The 19712-nt window shown below is 42.9% G+C and overlaps 2 protein-coding genes and 1 long non-coding RNA gene across 3 annotated transcripts; 2 read left to right on the forward strand and 1 right to left on the reverse strand.

The window, feature by feature from the left end:
• Positions 1-6103: 6103 nt before the first annotated feature.
• On the forward strand, positions 6104-8440 carry LOC145659222 (ubiquitin carboxyl-terminal hydrolase 29-like). Its single transcript, XM_081720367.1, has 7 exons — positions 6104-6398; positions 6490-6529; positions 6751-6921; positions 7169-7300; positions 7423-7549; positions 7708-7844; positions 8275-8440. The coding sequence occupies exons 3-7, from the start codon at positions 6767-6769 to the stop codon at positions 8438-8440; spliced, it is 717 nt and encodes a 238-aa protein (XP_081576493.1). The 5' UTR covers positions 6104-6398; positions 6490-6529; positions 6751-6766.
• Positions 8441-8699: 259 nt separating this feature from the next.
• On the forward strand, positions 8700-11036 carry LOC145659199 (uncharacterized). The gene is made up of 2 exons (XR_014125190.1): positions 8700-9591; positions 10458-11036. It is a non-coding gene; the product is annotated as an uncharacterized LOC145659199 (long non-coding RNA).
• A 1352-nt stretch (positions 11037-12388) lies between these two features.
• On the reverse strand, positions 12389-19492 carry LOC145659223 (homeodomain-interacting protein kinase 1-like). Its single transcript, XM_081720368.1, has 10 exons — positions 19375-19492; positions 16087-16502; positions 15383-15756; positions 14600-14723; positions 14053-14172; positions 13846-13932; positions 13364-13545; positions 12998-13228; positions 12615-12741; positions 12389-12487 (listed from the first exon to the last, which is right to left on the reverse strand). Exons 1-10 carry the CDS (start codon positions 19490-19492, stop codon positions 12389-12391), a joined length of 1878 nt encoding a protein of 625 aa, XP_081576494.1.
• Between the last annotated feature and the right edge of the window lie 220 nt (positions 19493-19712).

Here is a 19712-nt window from a genome sequence, read left to right on the forward strand (position 1 = left end):
TGCAGCTATGGCAGCTCGTAGCAGGCAGTTACCCCTGCCATAGAATTAAAAAGATTCAATTTCAGCAAATGTTAGCGCATTTGACAATGGGACAGAGACAGAGCAGGACGAAAACCCACCCTCTGTCGACTGAACATGTGCGGCGGAGGATGAGCAATGACTGGCCCATTAGACCAATCTTGAAGCGTGTCGAATTCTGCATAGAAAGTGACCAAAGCTGGAGGTTCCCTGCACGAAGATCAGGCACTAGCAGGCAAACCGAGCATTGCAAAGGCCATATTTGAAATTCCCACAATGCTTTTCTCACCGGGCGTATGTCGGGGCAATAACATTGTCAGTTGGTCCTAGCAGACAATTATCAGCATGACAAGAGTCTTTCATATCAATAAATTCTGACAAAACTTTGAAAGCGATAAGCAGTGGTTAGCTCGAAAGTTATTCATAAACAAGCATGTTGAAAATTACGAAGCAAGAGACTTAGATCAGCTGTTGTCTCTATCGATGGTCTGAGTGAACCATGTGTTCTTAGCATGCAGGTAGGGTCTAACGCCTTCTGTGCTGAGTTGCTGTTTCCAGATTTTAAAAATAGAACTCATTGTTAAACGGCATCTGTAATAGTTAAGGAAAGTGCGTTATAAGTATAAAGTGTTACAGTAAGTGTTTTGGCCCCTGACTGCCATTAGGACAAGCCAAGACAACCGCTCACTACGTTAGCTTATCTACTTGTTAAATCAGCCTGAAATTAAGATACAGCTAAAAGTGTTGATTTTTATACTAACATTTTAACAACTTCAGCCAAAGTATTCAGAATGTAAATGTTTGGTCTAGCAGGTATGGCCCACAACTGATGCAGAGAGTGCATGACATGGCAGAGGGGATTCATGTTGGCAAAATGCCCTCCTACGAATTAGTCCCAAATACTGAAGCAAAAAAGAGGCCGAATTCATCTGATGGAAGTAAGTCTAAAAGGGCTTCTTGATGATGTTACCCTGGTGACTTGCATTCTTTCCAGATGCTCAACAACCACTAAAAGTAGTGCATTGCTAAAAACTACTACTTGTGCTGGAGGTGTTGAAAATATGGTTTCCTTGTCATTGTCAGTTTGATTTTATAAGGTTCTACGTGGGTATCGATAGGAGCTGAAACTGTGCATGTGTTGCCCCTCTGAGGAGATGAGCCAATGAGGAAGATGCCCGTGTTGAAATTTGGCTCTAGACCACGCTTTGAGCTGGTGCACTTTGTCAGCGGTTGAAGTTGCAGCAGCATTGGCGGAGTGGGACGCAATGGGGAGAAGGAGAGCGAGAAGGATCTCAGGAGTGAGAAGCTGAACAGCGGCAAGCAGCGGGAGGCTGGAGACAAAGCCTCTCCTCTCCCTTCTCTGACACAAACACAGTCACGTGTTATATACTCACATAATCCAAAATCCAGCATCTTTTATTTGCTGTTAGCTGGCGAAGAGTAATCAGTATAGTCAGATTCCTTTAATGTAAACACTTGGGAAAATTCCTGCCATGATACCACTTTGGACACAGGGAAGATTTGATAGTAAATATTCTGGCAGGGACAGGCCATGACGACTAAGGAAAGTTTATAATGAAGGTTAATTACACCATTCCATAAAATATAGATTCAGTTAAAATGATCAAACTTTTAAGTCATTCACTTTTATTTTTATGTAGCTAACCCTTTCTTACCGACTTAGTACAATGACAGGAGTTAATCAGAAACGCTCTCATTGGCATTTCTGCTTGAATTGGCTTGACTTGGAAATGGTTGGCTGGAAAATTCCTGCCATGAGATCACTTTGGACACAGGGAAGATCTAATAGTACATATTATGACAGGGTGAGGTCATGACTGCTTAGAAAAGTTTATAATGAAGGTCATGAAAGGTCAGTTTTGACTAATTGCAAAAAACACCATGTAAACATTAGAATGGGAAAGTCAAGCGGTCTGAGCGAAGCCAACTGCGAACGAGGCATGGAACAGACTAGCCAGGACCAATATTTTGAAAGTGATCAGAAGAGGATGACATCAAGAATCATTCTGATGATCAAGTGGTGCACGGTCAAGCAAATTGCAGCCAGATACAATGCTGTTGCTCCAACTAACATGTCTGAAGGCACACCATGGGTCCTCTGAAATCAGTAGATGTTTGAACAGAAGGGCTTACCTATGTATTGTGACCAAGTGCATCCCTTCATGTAGCTGCTTAAACTATGGCAGAAGGACACTTTCAACAAGACAAGAAACCCTGCCGCAAGGGTTGTATAATCACGGATTTGTTCCAGTATCAAGACAGCAAATTTTCAATGTTTCCCTGGCCTTCACAGTCCCCAGATCTTAATCCTATAGAACATCCCTGGGTAAAGGTATAACAGGCAGTTTAGAACATGTCAGTCCCTCCATGTAATTTGAGAGAAAATATCCTAGGAAGATTGGACCAAAAGGAAAAGTACATTTGGTAAATATGGGAAAAAGAAAAACGAAAAGACAAGATCCCTACCAGAATATTCATGCAGCTTGTGCTATTGTTCACTTGCTGCTGTCGGAAGGGTGTTAAGAGAAGGAACACGACCTCAGAGGATGACTTCTTTAAGGGTAAGTTCTGACCACAGCCACCACTTGGATGAACTGTGTGTGTGTGTGTGTGTGTGTCTGAGAGAGAGAGATCTACGTAGAAGTGTTCTAAGTATCTATACAACGCTAATAAGACATTTTCTGTTACTTTTTAAACAGATACTAGAAGAAAGGATTTAATGAAGAATTACTTGACTACTGAGGGAACTGAATCAGCCATAGTAAGTAAAGTAGAACCAAGACAAATGATTTAAAGCCAAACTGAGGCAGGGGACAAAAGCCACAAAAAATGGAAAAACGGCTATGGTGAACAGTGATGCTAATTTAATGCTTGTACTTAAGTACACTGAATGTCTCTGAATATAAATTACAAATGCATTTCAACAAATGTTCGAGAAATTAATTAAAAACACTAATGTAAATGTATTTAGAATATATTTAGGACACATACATTTAGCATATGCAATCTTTGTCAGTTACAGGAAAAAAAAATACTGTTGGTGGGTTTTTTGTTTGTTTGTTTTACATTCTCCTTACTATAGAATTAACAGTCGACTGTTCGGTGACTTTGCATGCTGAGTTGTAACACTGATTATTAGTATAATTGTGGCGAGAATCAAAATCAACACTAGCTAAAATGACTGAGCGCATTGGAATTTATTATTCCAATAGCACAATTTGAATGGGTCTACGGTACCTTAGTGTGTCAGGTCCTGTTATTTCTGTTGAACATTTGATGTTTGGGGGCACATTTTTACATCATTAGGCCTGCAGGCTATGTGATAACGGCTATGCGATAAAAATTGTATTTGTTTCCTTTCCAGTCCAATACAAATTATAAATTACAAATGTATCAAAATGTAATTAAAGTCATATTTCAATTAAATGTATTTAAATACTGTTCAACAATATTTCTACTCATATCTACAGGTGGAACCTAAAGATATGAATTTCAATGAGAGGGATAAATGTATTGAGGACATTTGTTTGCTAAAGTGAGAAAGTCTGCAGTGGAGCAGAGCAATCCTAACGCTTTCAAAAGGTACTCAGAGCTGAAATGCCTGAGAAAGGCAATTTAAGTGGGTGTGCTAAACCTCTATAGGCTGAATAGGCAGAGATAGGTAAATAAAGTGTTCTTGTGACATTAGAAATACAAATTTCAAAAGGGGCATTTTTGGCAGCTTAACTGACATAGTTAAGAATTTTAACATTTAAAATATATATATTAAAAGGAGAATGTTACTTATTTAACTCTGACTGTAAAACAGTGCATATTGTGTTAAATGGGATTTCCATCCCATGTTTTTAAGGCTGCCTTATGTATAAATAAATATGCAAGAATGCAGAGCATGAATAGGTCGGTCTTCCATTCTGTATCACATACCTACCCTTGATAACACCGTGGTAACTGGAAAAAAAAACCAACCCTTTTTACTCAGTTGTCACTACTTCCAATAGACTTCACGCTAATCTCAAAGAAGTCCACCCCTTTCCGTGTCCTCCGGAAACAGCACTTCCGTTGTGTTGTGACAGGATTTGTTCCTGAAGTTGTATGCGTTTTCTAAATTTGCACCGCATTTCTAAAGTGTGTTACCACTTTGATGAATATGCTTTGTGTATTTGCAGCACGATGGGTTTTCCAGGACACTGTAATTTATGCATGTTTAATTCCATCTTTTATTCACGTACTAAGCCCAACTCTATAGGCTAATATTTATAAAACCGAGATAACCATAGAAACGTCTTCATCTGTGCTTGATACTTTCACGGAAAAACGGAACTGCTGCTTGTCAAGCTTGTTTCATCAGGTTTTATATCATCGTCATGACGTGTTTGAATTGATCCCAGGCATATGCAGTCCTCATCAAAATCCATTCAAGTCCTAGGCTGTGAGTAAGGTAGCTAGCTATGTTCTCTCTCTGGTCACAGTTGGCAAATAAATTGTGCATATAGATTGTGGGGAAAACACTTTAGCACGTGTTCTCCAAAGAAGTGTCTTAATATGAGCTATCTAGCTAGTTCCAATGTCAACTGTAGTCATAACACTGGGTTTCTCTCTGTGCTCAGGTGTCTTATTTGCATGCCAGTAACATGTTAGCGATATTGCAGTAGTGTGATTTTTTATGTTGCCCGTGATGAAAGGTGACAGCGAATAAAAATCCAAACATTTTTTTTGTTCAGGTCTTTTTAACGGTCATAACCCACACATATTTATCTAACAAAAAAATCAGGTTCCCTAAACTATCCCACATGTCATACTGAAGGAAAAAAAATCACTTGTTGCTAAGAGATAGTAGAAGCACAGTAATCCGCTACCTGTAAAAATAATTGAACTTTACAACTCTGGCTTTGAATACATTCTTATGGATTCTATTTACAGTGTGGTTATACAATAAAATAAGTTGTACATTAAAATAATTGTAATTATTTACAGGTGCACACGTTTGCCAGAGCGCAAGACTAATTGCGTTTTAAAGTAACAATGCTTATAGATGTATGTCTAGAGAAATTAGGGCGCAAATGTAACTTTGTAGCCAGTTATCTATGATAAAACGTAACCTGTCATATTTGGAACATTTCTCCTTACCACAGGGCGAGACAGTGAGGATTTTAGGAAAAACATTACGCTACCTGAATTTACCAAACTATACTGCGGAAGTTAAAGAATCTTAACGTTTGAAACGCATACACACACACACACACACACACGTAAATAATATTTATTTTCAAGAGGGTGAAAACGTATGAGAACTGAGAACTTGCATCAGTAATGACAAAATAATACATATTCAGAACATCTAAGAGTCAAAACTCCGTTTTAAAACAAAACAATGAGGTGCGCTGTATCGCCAATATCAGTTAAAGGACCTGTAAAAACCATATTTGATATTTTACTTAATTCTCTAATCGAGTAGATCACAGATTCGAACAGGATGGGCTGTGTTTGCTCGTGTATGAAGGTATGTATGTTTTTTCCTACACTTTGGGAACGATTTTAAATACGATAATCTGAAAAGGATTAAGATTTATTGTGCATGTCACGGAACGCTTCCACTGGTCACGTGGTATGGCCCGCCGCGTGCACTGGGAGTTCTTCGTTGACTGTCTCGTGCGTAACCTTGGCTATGTTGTTCAGCACACACCTGCATCGGTTTACTCTTGTCATGTTTGTATGTATTTAAACCCTTGTTAGTGTGTGCCTTATTGTCAGTCGTTGATCATGTTCGTGTTCACGGTCACAGTTTGTGTTATACGTGAGTGCCGGTGTCTGTATCGTATGTTAATAATCGTTAATAAACGTCTCCGTGGAGCGAGTCTGTACGTCCCGTTCCTTGACCAGCGGCACTCGGGCCGTTACAGTGCGTAACTAATTAGCATTTTCCTGTAAAAAAAATAGCGCAAATGCAGATGATTAAAAAGTTTTGTTTTGTTTTTTTTAAATCAAAATGACATTATTGTAAGAATACCGAGATATCGCTAAGTCGCGATAATACTGCATATACAAATCAATACGTTTCTACAATGCTTTTCTACAGAAAAAGAAGAAGGAGAAAACGAATAGAAGTTGGTGGAGACACATAATCTCATCCTCCAAAGTGTCTGACTCCTGCGTGGCATTAGACGGTCACGCCGCGAATGTGACCACCTCCACTTCTTGCCCCTCTTCCTCTGAGGGGTCCCTGATCTTCAGTACTGCTTCTTCCTTTTCACCTGTGGACATATCCCACAATGCCTCTTCTACCCAGTCGTGCCTTCCTGGTCAAGCCTCCTCCTCCTCCTCATATGAGTCGCTCAGGACTACAGCAGTGATTGTTCCTGGTTAGAGCTCAGCAGATTTGATCATGTTGTTCAAATGCATAGTCTGTTTTTGGTTAAGGACATTTACTCCAAGTTTCTGTTCTCTATACAGAGGCTGCAGATAAAGATGTGGACTCCGTGCGCATTGAGAGGTGGGTACATTATCAAAATTCATCTTCGTGGCAGAGAAAAGTGTGGCATGGTGGTTACCCAATGGCACTGCCATTGTAACTTCCTTAGGGCATAAAACGAGAAAAAACATCATTGTATTTTTCATTCTTCACACCTTTATCTGTCTAAGGGTTGTTATGTGAACATTTTGTGCATAACTGGCCACTCTGTATTCATCTCTCCCTTCTTTTCTGTCTCTCAGGTTTCCGGCTGTTCTGATGCAGGCAGACACTCGTGTTCAGCCGCGGAATTTATTGCGACAGCTGCTGCACGTCCTCAGGAGTAAAAGGATGCGTCAGATTGGTCAGGGTGAGGGCCAAGGCCACACCCCCATCCATTCCGCTGTCGAACACCTCAACATTCGGCAGCTCGGGTAAAGACGAGAATACACACCGCGTTTTACTACACAGCCTATTAAGAGTAGATGATTTTACAGTTTACACAGGTGAAGCTCAGTCTTTTTCTCCTATACAAATACAAACATATTGTAATTAAATGAACAGTAAGTCATTTAGCAGTTCTTCTTCACATTATGAAACAGCCATTATACTGACATGTAGTGGCCTGGATGTTTCAGAGCTTCTGCACTAAATCTATTTTTAACATGGATGACCTGTTAGGTTTCCCAACATTGGGAACAGCTGCTATATGAACGCCACTCTGCAGTGCCTACTGAGTATCTCCTGCTTCTGGAGACCCATCAGAGCTCAGTCATCCTGCTTGACGGATCCTTCTAGTTGCCAGATGCTCAGGTACCCGTTCAGAACCAGAGGCTTCACATGGGTCTAAATGAACTGTTTAATCATGAGTGCTTAAGGAGGTGCTGTGATGCTCAGAGATATAAACCACTTGGTCTCCCTGTTGCTGTGTGTAGATGTTTTTCAGATCTGCAGCAGGCCCAACTCACCACTCGCAGCACAAAGCAGAAGGTGCAGCTCCTGGGAGCCCTGCTTGAGTGTGTTTCAGCCCGCTGCCCTGCATTCGAAGAGGACTATGAACAGGTCCAGCTAAATGGCCCCCTCAGCCATTCAGAACACATCAGAACCTCACGCAGTACCCTGCAGGAACTGCACACGGCCACCTTTGTTTTCTCACCGTGCTGCTGTTGAAGTCCAGGAGCAAATCCTCCTCTGATGTTCTCCTGTGCTGTCCTCCACAGGATGCTCATGAGTTCCTGATGCTCTGCTTACTGCAGCTGAAAGAGGAGGGAGAGAGACTCAGGGCCTCTTTCTTCTCTTACATCTGCCCTGTGGCAAACTTTGAGTTTCATATCAAGTCTGTGCTCACATGTACCAGGTAATTAGGTATCACTGTTGCATATCTCCTTTGTGTTAATGGACTGGTCTTAACCAGTCTTAACATGTTTGTTTAAAGTACATTTTCTCACCGAGAGTAGGCGCTTTCTCCGGACATCTCTGTTTAAAGTGTTCATGAAAGTTTCATAACATACATAACTTAAATATGAACATTTAAAATGCTCACAAGTTCAGCTTGTATTCATCACATAGCTTTCAAATCTCAGAGTGTGTGTGAGTTTGGGAAAACATAACAGACATGGACTGAGCATTCGAAATGTTTTCTGCTCTGATGCTTCACATTAGATAAGATGTTATCTACTTGTAAAACTGAGCAAATTAGCATGTGATAACTCACACACTGTATAAGGGATGCAGGAGATTATTTCTGTGCAAATGTTGTAACATTTCTGTTCTCCATTTTGTGAAAGCTGTGGAAAGCAGAGCTGCAGAGTGGATGTCTACAACCACCTCTCTGTAAATCTGAGCCCTGCTACGACCGACAGCCTACACACTTACTTTAAGGTTGGTCACCTCACACACCCTCTTTGGATAAGGCTTCATTACTGTGTTGTAAAGGAGAGAATACAGTTATGACATGCTACCATTTTGATTTTATCACTCTCAATGAAAGGGTCTCTTTCTTTTTTCAGCCAACACTACTGGAGCGTTTTTGTGAGTGTGAAGCAGGCTGCGAGGCAACTGAAGAGGTGGAGTTTTTCACACTGCCACGGTGAGTCTCGTCTGACGTAGATGACCTTAAAGAATGAGTTTTAAACCAGTCCAACACACACACCCTCCTCCACTCACACACACTTCCAGTCCTTAAGTCACTTTTCCTCTTGGAACAGTATTTTCGTCCTCCACCTTAAGCGGTTTGACATGCTGGGCCAAAAGCTCTCAGACGTGATGGACGTCCCGTCCGAGCTGGATCTCTCTGCCCTTCCTGGGGTGGCTTCTCTCAGGCAGCAGTCGAGGTGAGCTCGTACCATCAACCCGTGCCCACATACTTCTCTGTCCACCCATTCCCATTTAGCTACAAAATGCCGACTGAATGGCTTTGTGGTTTGTCCTCAGTGGAGCAGCGGGAACCCAGGACAAACCGCAAGAAATGCAAAATGATAAACTGGGGGAAAACTCCAGTCCCCAGCCAGGTAGAGTTGTGCCATTTTCTTACAGTGGAGTGATAATACGGCTGTGTATAAGTATCTGCCATAATGACTAAGTTCTTTTAACCCATCAGTAGTAAATGAGAGAGGAGAAGGACAGGGAGCTAGAGGACAACAAGTAAGCCTACCGGTGAGGAGAGAGAGAGACCAAAAAGAAGAGAGATACAGGCTGAGAGAGACACAGAGACAGAATGAGAGAGAATGAAAGAGGCCTGTTAATACAGAGATGGCGTTCGATCCGTGATGCGTTTTCAGTTAATCGTATGAAAAAAAAGATGTATTTGTTTGTTGCAGGAATGTGCACCCACTGGCACCTACAGACTCCAGGCGGTGGTTTCTCATTTAGGTGACAGCATGGACCATGGTGAGTAATCTGACATTATTTATACACGTGCAGTAGAAACTATTAAATGACTAAGGAGCACCGACTACTCCGACAGGCCACTATATCAGTGACACAGCTGAGGGAGAAGGACAGAGCTGGTTGTCATTCAGTGACTTAAAAGTATCAAGAAGCACTGAGCCAGCCATCCTAAAGAGCAGGACAAAAACAGCCTACCTGATTTTCTACGTGCACAGGTAGAATCTCACCTTTCAGACTTGGGAATGTAGGTACCTCAGTCTAGGAGCACTCTAACAGAAACAAGTTTTACAAGCTTTTATATGTAGGGAGTAAATTAGCCTTTACTGTGCCCTGGGACTGCAGGTCTCTTGTGCATGACAGGTGAGTGAGGCCTACTCCCAGCACCGGTGGGCAGGTGCTAACCTTCTTTCTCAGTCCTTTCACCCTTCCCTCTCTGCAAAAGAATTAAAAAAATTTTAACACATTAAAATGAGCCATTTTTTATTCTCCACAAAATAGTAAATGCCCCCTCTGGCGTTCTTGTTAAAACACTTTTTCCATATTTTTATGCCATAGATTTATAACATGAATAATACTATACTTGTCAAGTCAACATATTTAGATGAGGTGTCCTAGTGTCAGCTATTGTCTTCTAATCGCTATTGGAGATGTACAAGTCCCCATTCTTTATCCCCAACATTGTTCATACTAAAAGATTAATTTCTTTTCCAAGTAGCACATGGCAGGGATTAAACACCTATTTACATGGACGTCACTTCCATCGCCACATATGAGAACACTACCAGGGTGCTTCACTGACAGAGGAAGAGCTTCAGTCCTTTTTGAGAAATAACCAACTTGTATTTTAATTTGCAGATGTTAGGAGTGAACCAGCATCTGTCTATAGTTCTTTTAATTGTGAGCACACATATTTAAACCCTTGTTTTGTTGTTGCTTGTCAGTGTTTGACCCCATGTATGCTGCTTTGCTGTGTTTTAAGACTGCCTGTTATGTTCTAAGTAGTGTTAATGCTTAATGTTCTTCGTGTTTGGTTTTGTCTTGTTCTGTATGATAATAAACGTCTGTGGCATCTGAACCGCAGCTCATCTTTGCATCCGGCTTCACGTCACAGGAACACCGACCGTTGAAGGTTGCCTCGAGCCAAGGGAAAGAAGAAAAAGGGGAAGAAGCAGTGTAGCTGCTTCTACCCAACCCATGCAGGAGAATCCTCCATGCTTGTGGGAACACTCCCTGTCATCACATCGGGGGAGAGTATCTCTGGAGGATTTTGGGGGGGCCCTGGTGGTGGTCCAGGATCAGATGCTGCAGAGTCCTGCCTACCTTCACTGGATTACCGGGACCCGTACGATTACGACTACCAATATCCAGGGTCTGACTCTGCAGGGTCCTACTATCCCCCCACGGACTACCAGGAGGACTATGAGGATTACAGCAGGAGTGAGGAGTATGTTGACGTCGGCCTCAGGTCGGACACCGAATCCGACCGCTCTGAGGATCCATCAGTGGAGGTGGAGGAGGCCCGCCATGAGGATCCTTCCTGTGGTTTATAGACCGGGTCAGAGGACTCTGAAAGCAACGAGCCTCCGATGTTAGTGCTTAATGTTCTTCGTGTTTGGTTTCATTTTGTTTTGTGTGTTAATAAACATCTGTCTCATGTGAACCACGGCTCGTCTTTGCATCCTGCCTTGTCTCCCACGTCACAGAACAGCAATTCATCTACACTTCTCACAGATAAAACTATCGCTAACGGCGAAGAATAAACATGTTGCAAAAAAGCAGTAAGAGCTAGTATGCAGAAACAGTGGTGTTAGCGTGAAACAGTTTCAAAAACAGGAGTCTCCTTATGAAGGAAGGAGGTCCTTATGAACCTCTGTATTTTGACAGCAAGTATTGACCATGTGCCATTAAAACCATGCCAGGTATGGTATTAATCCACAAAATAGCACATCAAATCTAATTATTTGGCTAGTACAGGGTTATGCAATATTCCCTCAACTCAGCAAAATGCAACAGCTTGAATTACTTAACTGATTAATAATAATAAAAAATCTTTCCTGACTATAAAAATATAGCTGACCCATTCGAAAGATTAAACATCCAGTGAGTGTGTATCCTGGCATGTTAAGGTAAAAGGCATCTCCGACTGGAATACATTTAAGCGGTTTCGGGCGCCATCTGGTGGCGACTTGGAGTCCTTATCACGCTCTCATTTCTTTTGTATGGCGGGACAAGTGTTTTGTTATCCTACCTATCGAACAGTTCTACCTAGATTTAATGCACTTATGTACATTAGCATTAGTCCAGGCTTCTGGTGTTTATTTTGGATGCATATATTATAATTAGGCTACTGTGGACATTTGTATTTTGTATAGCTACAGCACCTGTACTTCACACACGTGTAGTAATCGGATCTAGAAAGTTGCCAGCCCTATTAAAATATTAGATTTATAGTATAATAGTTTCATTAAACAGACAACGCGTTAATCACAATAATTTGCATGATGATTAATCTTGAACCAAAAATCTTGCCGGGAGCTGTAGTTCTCTTTCCAGACACACACCCAATAAAACTGTGCTTGATCATTTCTTATTGATAGCCACTGACTATAGGATCAATAGAATAGTACAACCAAATAATCTTTAATGTTTTGCTTTACTGTAATACAATTTAGAATTGCGATGTTACCCTTTTAAGAAGAACTGAACACATTGTGACAAGAGCAACTAGATGAAGCTTTATTGACATGCTGGTCAAGGACTCACATCCAATATGTTTAAAATACATTAATTGAGGCCAAGTGCAGCATAAAAAAATATTTTAACTTCACACAGAACCAAAACCATCAACATCAAAATATAAATGTATAAAAATATGGGTATTGTTAAAAAAAATGTTAAAAATGGGGCCTCCCACAGAAAGGCATGGCACAGTCAGCGACTTCAATTCAAAGTTTTTTATTCAAAGTAAAAAAAAACAAAAACAAAAAAACACTTGGGCAGGTTGGTGGCGCTCTACACGAACTTGGACAGACGCTTGGGGCTGAGCGGGATGTATGTGGACATGTCGGAGTGCTGCGCCGTCACCCAGCTCATGACGTTCGCCCGCCGCAGCTGGGAGTTGGGGCCAAGGAAGGGAAGGAAGGGTTAAACAACAAGATGAGTGACAGCAAGGAAAGTGTTAGGAAGGATTTCATAATGGCTTTAAAAAGACGAGGCGAGGGCACCTGGTGGGCTGGACTTTGGTGTCATCTTCGTCCTCCGAGTCGCTGGAGATGATGATGACGCTCATAGCTGGGCTGGGCGTGTCAGAGATGATAATGGGCTCCAATGCGTCGCCCATGCCATGCGCGGGGGAGGACACAGGTCTGGCACAGGGTCAGAGGAGCACGTCAACACTCTCAACACACACTGCACACTCGAGTGAACACACACAACCTATCACCAAAGTGTGATGGCACAGAGCCATCCAGCACTTGTTACAACAGTTGTACCCACAATGCAGACCCACACACTAGACCAGTAGGTCTCGAGTCCTGTTCTAGGGTTCCCTTGCACTGAATTAGTGTGGAGTTTTAGCGTTAATGCCAGCCATTATAAAGTGCAATAAGAAGCAGGGAGTACCTAGCCCGGCTCTCTGCTTGGCGATCTTTTGACCTCTTGAACCCGCCCTGCTGTGCCGGTTGTCCCACCTGGCTGTGCTGGGCGAGCCAGCTGCTGAAGGTGTCATTGAGGTTGGCAGCTGTGCTGGCCCCGCCCCCCGCCCCACCCCCACTGCCAAACAGGCTCTTGCTGCCATCACACCCTGTGCACTGCCGATTGCAGATCTCCATTTTCTGGAAGCAAGATTTCACACTGCAGCGAGAGAGAGAGAGACACGGGCGGGGGGCAAGTTACAGTACTACCATTTGGATTTGTAAATTAAGATGGTGTTCCTTAATTTTTTTTAAAAACTGTGACATGTAGATTGGAAGGCCTGGAACAACTCACTGGGCACTTTGAGGGAACTGGAGGAGGTGGCTCATGGTGACAAACGGGTGCTTCAGGGCCTTCATCGGCGTGATCCGTTTGTCAGCGTCCAGCGTGAGCATCTTGTTCAGCAGGTCGATGAACTCCCGCCGGTCTGCCTTCTCCGCCGAGACGTCTGCGCCTTCCAGACTGGTCGCATTGACCTGCGTGAGAGACCCAGGGGTGAGTCATATTAAACACCAGCAGAGGGCACCGATCCACCTAAGACGCAGCAAGTTCTGCAGCAAGTTACTATGCATTGCTCTGCCTTTCGTAGATGCCGTTCTCCAGAGCGATTCATGTGCGTTCCTCATTATAACGGCACGAACGCTCGACCTTTGAGCTAGCACCTTGCTCAACCTGCTCTACAACGTGAGCCGTGGAAGCTGTTTCTCACGTTCTTCAAATTCACATCACAACAGTAAAGCAATGCGTACAGTTATGTGCACAAAAGCCAAAATAACCTGCATCATGTCGTCAAGACAGGTGAAAATGTACTTCCGTGTCTCTTTGGACTTGATGCCATGCTCTGCCTCATGCTCTGAAGGCGTCTGGAGAAAGGAAAGAAAAAAAATCAACCATTCAGCTCCACCATAAAGTTACATGACATCATTAAGTTACATCCCTTATGAAACAAACACATGGTATTTGGCATTTAAAGACTGGCAAACCTTGAGTCTCCACAGGGGGCAGCTGGAGTCAGGGCTCCTGTGGAAATAATAGTTGCTCTTGGTCCCTGCGCTCAGCAGGTACTCTGCTGGTAGGCCCTGCGTCTGGGAGATGTAACGGATCTGCAGAGACACCACACGGCAAGAGGATTACGACTTTATTTTGTGTTCATCCTTCCATTTTCAAAATGCATGTATAAAAAAAAAAAGAAAAGAAAAACAGGCCATAGAAACTCTTATTTATATTATTCCTAAAAATAAGCTAGCCAAAGCAGTAGCTAAAAGCTCAAACCATACATTCACTCTCTTCCTTGCTAGCCATTATGGACTCCCTAACAAACTGCATATTTAGAAGAACGGCCATTTCCATTAGCAACACTATGCCACTCTTTTCACAAACAAGATTTACGTCTTCATCACACAGTGAGAAAAGTGTGAAAAGAAAGTGAAAGAACCGACCCCAAATCAGCGAAATTCTACAGAGCGCCGTGAATCCAAGCCCAAGATGCGTGAAAAAGACTAGGCACAGCTCAAAGGCCCGTGTGCTTACCTGATCATATTCAGAGGCTCCCGGATACAGGGGGGAGCCCAGAAACAGCTCGGCGATGACACAGCCCAGCGACCACATATCCACGGCCTCGCAGAAAGGGAGACCCAGGATGATCTCAGGTGACCTAGACCAAAAACACAGATATCGCCATCATGAAATAAGTCTCGGCTGATTCCGTAGTTTGTGGTGATTCGGCGGCAATTGCTTTAACACAAACGGTGCTGAATTCATTCATGAAAATGTAAAAGGTTTAAATAGTATTTTGTTGATGAGTCCAGGTTTTTTTTTCCCCCCTACACACCACTTTACATTACACACCCACTATTCTAACATGGAACTATATGCAAAAATGCACTGACACTACAATGATGTTCTGTTTTCCATTAAGTAAATACAGAGTATCAATGCAGTTAAACACTGTTACTCGGTAAACAACACGGTTAATTAACGGTATAGCTACAATGCAACAGCAGTTTTGTACAGACATGACCAATACTAATATTACCAAAGCCTGCAACTCGGAGCATCTTAACTAATCTCAGACATTGAAGAGGGTTCATCAGGTATTTTGCTAAATAACAGCACTCACATGAATCACTAAAATTAAACCACTTATAAATCAAATATGAATCAGTCGTGCTCCAGTTAACTGTAATGCTTATCACAATTTTAATGTGTAGCAGGGTCATCGCAACTGCCAAAATGTGCAGCTCTACTCTAAAGCACACTCGAGTGCAACAAGTGCACACTTATTTCTAACACGCCTCAGCACGTGTCCCTCACCGGTAGTATCTGGTCTGCAGGTAGCTGGAGCACACGGCCTCGGAGACGTGGCTAGCCGAGCCGAAGTCGATGACTTTGACCCTGTACGGCTGCCTGACGGGGTCCACCAGCATGATGTTTTCGGGCTTGAGGTCGGTGTGGATCAGGCCCAGGCTCTTCAGCTTCATGAGCGCTTTGGCGACCTGCTGCAGCACGGGCCGGACGCACTTCAACAGAAGCGGGCTGAACATGCTGTCCTTCAGGAAGTCGTAGAGGCTCTGCCCCAGCATCTCGAACACCAGGCACATGTGCTTCTTGTGCTGGAAGCACTCATACGCACGCACGAAGTTGAACTCGTCTGCGTTCTCCCTGCTCAGCCGTCTCAGGATGCTCACCTGAGGAGGAGCAAATGAGGAAAGACAGATTTAATTTTTCTGCACTTTTTTTTTTAATACACATCCAAACAGGTATGGCTTATGCAATTGTAGCTAAGCCTTCTTTTTATAGTAAGCTTCAAGCTGTCGATGTGTTATCTGAACTAGTTCCTACTGATGCTTTGAAAATTAGAACTAGTGTGCTGATACCAAACACAAGTGTTTTTGTGCTACCCTGGCTGTATACAGATTCCACAGTGTGAGTTAGCACATCTGATACCAACAAACAGAATCGGGGCTACAGCTGATTCCATATCAAAAGCTCCAAAAAAGCAGGCAAAACTTTCCCACCTCGATCTGACCCTGTCGAGCAAAGAATGGATGGTTTTTCAGGATCTTGATGGCAACCATTTCATTGGTGTCCTTCTTGGAGCATTTGGCCACCTGGCCAAAACTTCCACAACCAAGGTAGTGCAGAACCTCGTAGCTGTTGGAGGCAGAGCAGAGGATTTCATTCTGCACCAGCTGGTATTCGCAATCACTTATCGATTTGCTGCTATCTGCGGTACAACCGGAGTACGCAATGGACTGGGTGGAAGAGGTGGTTGTTCCGCTCCTGGCCACGCGCTTGGACAACGAAGGGGTGTAGAGATCCTCCAGGATCTGTACGCTGTCGCTGCTGTGTTCCCCTTCTCTCTTCCTCTTCAGGCTGCACCGCTTCTGACGGGCGTCTTCTCCCCGCTGGCTGGACGACGACGCAGCCTTGTCTGAGGCTCCAGAGGGGGAAAAGACCAGGGCAGGTAAGCCATCGGTTGAACTGAACCCTGGATCCGAGGGCCAGGGCGTCCCCGGCCGAATCCGAGGACCAGGACTCCGCAGGTAGTAATTGCTCTCGAATTTTACTTTCTTGGCGATCCCACTGGAGGAATCTGAAGGGGAAGAGAATATACCTTTAGGGAAAGATGAAAACAGGGCCACTAACCAAAGGAATGCTATGCAGATCTAGTTAGCGGCTATATTCAAAATTAAAACTAAAACAGCAGATTAAAAAACAACAACAAAAAACCACGATCTATGATTTAGCTAACGCTAGCTAGCTAACGCTAAAGCTAACCGCTAGTTAACTTCATAACTTACCCTCAGTGTTGATTATTTTCCCACCTTTAACCTTACGGAAAGAAGGCTCAAGAAAACCGAACGGATATAATTCATGATCATCCATGTTGTTCTGTGGTTCTTAATTTAAATAATTGAAATTATTAGCACGCTATATCGACCGGAGTGAGAAGATTTCCACCAAATATCAATTCGCTACTCTACGGACTCTTCGTTCCATGGCAACAAGGTGACATGGACAGGTGTAACGTCATAAACTGCTGCACCTACGGGCCCAAACTGGCAGACTCATATAAATCACCTGATAGCATCGAATATTCTTAAAGTACTACATTTATCAACATAACATTTCTTAGGACTAATACATGTACCTGCTTACCGATTTCAGCCGTCTACATGCATCCGTTCTCCAGAATCCCACGCTAAATATTTTGTGCTTTTCTGGTAAATTTCCACAACAATCGTGCCTGTCATTTTAAATGGCATTTTAAAACATGCTTCCAGTATAAGATAACTTCAGATTTTGTCAAAGAAAATTCAATTACATAAAAAGTGGGGTGGGTGACTATTATTTACTTCATATGTTTCCTGGGCAAGTGGCGTGATTGGCAGGTGTTTCAACAAATGGAGGAGGTTTAGATGAAAACGTAGACCCTTCACTTGTCTTATTTAGTTCTCCTTTTAACCGTTTAAAGGTCCGCGTGCTGTCAATCAGCTTCCCATTTATTTGACGCTGTTTGGCGAAACTCATGCAGCCATAAGAATGATTTGAACGCCAATACTTTTGGACATCATGGAAAGGAAGAGGCTTATTTGAGCTGAAGTTTATGTGGAGTTGTTTGGGAGCTTCTAGCATGGACTAGCTACAATGTATAAAGTATACTATTTCTTTACAGTATTATGGTATAGATTCTGTGGATTCCATATATACATTAAATGTAAAATGTTGCCCAGTTATGTCAGAAATAGCAAACAAAAACCACAGGCTCCAAGTTACTGAAAGAGAAGTATTAAATGAGGTCCTGGTAGAGCATACGTGCAGGTTTGTCAGACATGTTCATGAGGAGTTTAACTGAAGCAAAATCCTCATCACACACCCAAGGAGTCAAAGCCTGCAAAATCCCCAAGTAGCAAGACTGCATCCAGGTAGCACTTGCTGATGGAAAGCAAAAAATAGTGCTGTATCCTGCTGTGCCTCATCCACTGTACCAGTCTCTTAGTATTGGACTTAGTGTGGTTAATCAATCTTTGACTGTGCTGATTACATTTATGTCATTTAGCTGACACTTTTATTCAAAGCGACAATTATGACTGAGTACGATTTGAGCAATTGAGGGTTAAGGGTTTTGCGCGGGGGCCCAACAGTGGCAACGTGGCAGTGAACCAGCAACCTTCTGAGAACAAGTCAAGTACCTTAACCGCTGAACTACCACTGCCTGTGTTTACATATTGTACTATTTAAAGATTTTGCAGTTACTTGGATTTTGTCAATATAGCAACATGCCCTCAGTCCAGCAGAACAGGAAATCTGAAACCTGATAAATTACCCGTTTCAATTTTTGTTTTCTATTTTAAACACACACAATCCCAAAAGATTTCTCTGCAGTAATACAGTTCACTACTATAGTTATAGAATTAGCTCCAATTAGCCCACAATATCCCTTTAAATTAAGCCAAAATTCAAAGTCTGAGGTGAAGATCCTATAAAGGTTACATAAGAGCTTGATGTTACATGTGTTTTGAACAAATACTGCCACTAAGTGCCAAAGAACTATTTTTTATAGTTACACCTCCCATGGAATTCAAAATACAACAATCAACTTGTTAAACACATTAATCACACATTGCATTTGAGATACATTTAATACAGTTTGTTAGTCTGTTTGTAAAACACACTATTTAAAAAAAAAAATGAAGGCATTAAAACAAACAATAAGCCCAGAAACTACAATAATCAAGTTCAATAATTGAGCTGATGTTCAATGTCCGAATCCCTCATGTCTCTCCGTGTTCCTCTCCCTCTCACAGGTAAGGATACAGGCTTTCCTCTGGCCGAGCGAGTAGGCCACGGGCCAATGGTAGGGCTGGTCAGGGAGCTGGTGACGAAGGGAGCTGCTTCCTGATCTATCGTGGGATGACATCACAGACTGCTGGACCTGTAGGAGGAGCCAAAACAAAAAAAAGGGCACCAAGATATCGATAGGTATGTCAATATTCCCAGCACCCAGCTGAACTACTGCCCAACATTGGAAACCTATTATAGCGTGTAATTATTATGAACCTATTATAGCGTCTAGATTCCACTATTACTGCCTCGTAGTAGCAGGGCTCTGCTGTACTATAAATGTGTTTCTGTCTTCTACTAAAAGTCTCTTTTGGCAGTGTAATTTATTTTGGTCAAATGGCTGCATGACCGTTTTCAAAACAAATTTATAGAGGTGTTGGTGAGGTGATCCTTCCTGAGTTCCCCAGCCAGCAGAGCATGAATGACCTGAGTGGGCGAGCAGCTCTGCACCATGGCACCGAGCGCAAGGTCCTTGTCCTCCCTGATGAAGAGGTTGCTTTCGCCCGCCTTGTGCGGCAGCATGCAGGCAACCAACTCCGCCTTGGCGTCCATGGCCCTCCACAGGTCGGTGGACATGTGCGCCAGTGTTGTCATGGAAGCACGCGACACCATGGAGCTCAGATTCTTCAACTGAGACAGTGGACATGGGGCTCAGGTGTTCAGGCACTCCATGGGGATGTGCCTGTTTAAACACGCCGATCGGACTAATCCGATATGTGGCAGATTTACTTGGTGTGTCAGAGAAGGAAAAGCATCAGTTTGTACTACCTACCATGTTTAAGGACAAGATATTCCT

The sequence above is a fragment of the Electrophorus electricus genome, chromosome 9 (assembly GCF_041902795.1).
Source record: "Electrophorus electricus isolate QZ-2024a chromosome 9, ASM4190279v1, whole genome shotgun sequence".
Taxonomy (NCBI): Eukaryota; Metazoa; Chordata; class Actinopteri; order Gymnotiformes; family Gymnotidae; genus Electrophorus; species Electrophorus electricus.

Bases quoted from the DNA above. Each gene is read 5' to 3' on its own strand.
- LOC145659222 (XM_081720367.1), top strand. From the start codon at position 6,767: ATGCAGGCAGACACTCGTGTTCAGCCGCGGAATTTATTGCGACAGCTG. The intron at 6,922-7,168 runs GTAAAGACGAGA...ATGACCTGTTAG, and splicing joins CTCAACATTCGGCAGCTCGG to GTTTCCCAACATTGGGAACA. The intron at 7,301-7,422 runs GTACCCGTTCAG...TGCTGTGTGTAG, and splicing joins TCTAGTTGCCAGATGCTCAG to ATGTTTTTCAGATCTGCAGC.
- LOC145659223 (XM_081720368.1), bottom strand. From the start codon at position 19,492: ATGTCCACCGACCTGTGGAGGGCCATGGACGCCAAGGCGGAGTTGGTT. The intron at 14,724-15,382 runs GTGAGGGACACG...TTTTTGGTCTAG, and splicing joins CTGCAGACCAGATACTACCG to GTCACCTGAGATCATCCTGG. The intron at 12,488-12,614 runs GTCCAGCCCACC...CCCAACTCCCAG, and splicing joins AGGACGAAGATGACACCAAA to CTGCGGCGGGCGAACGTCAT.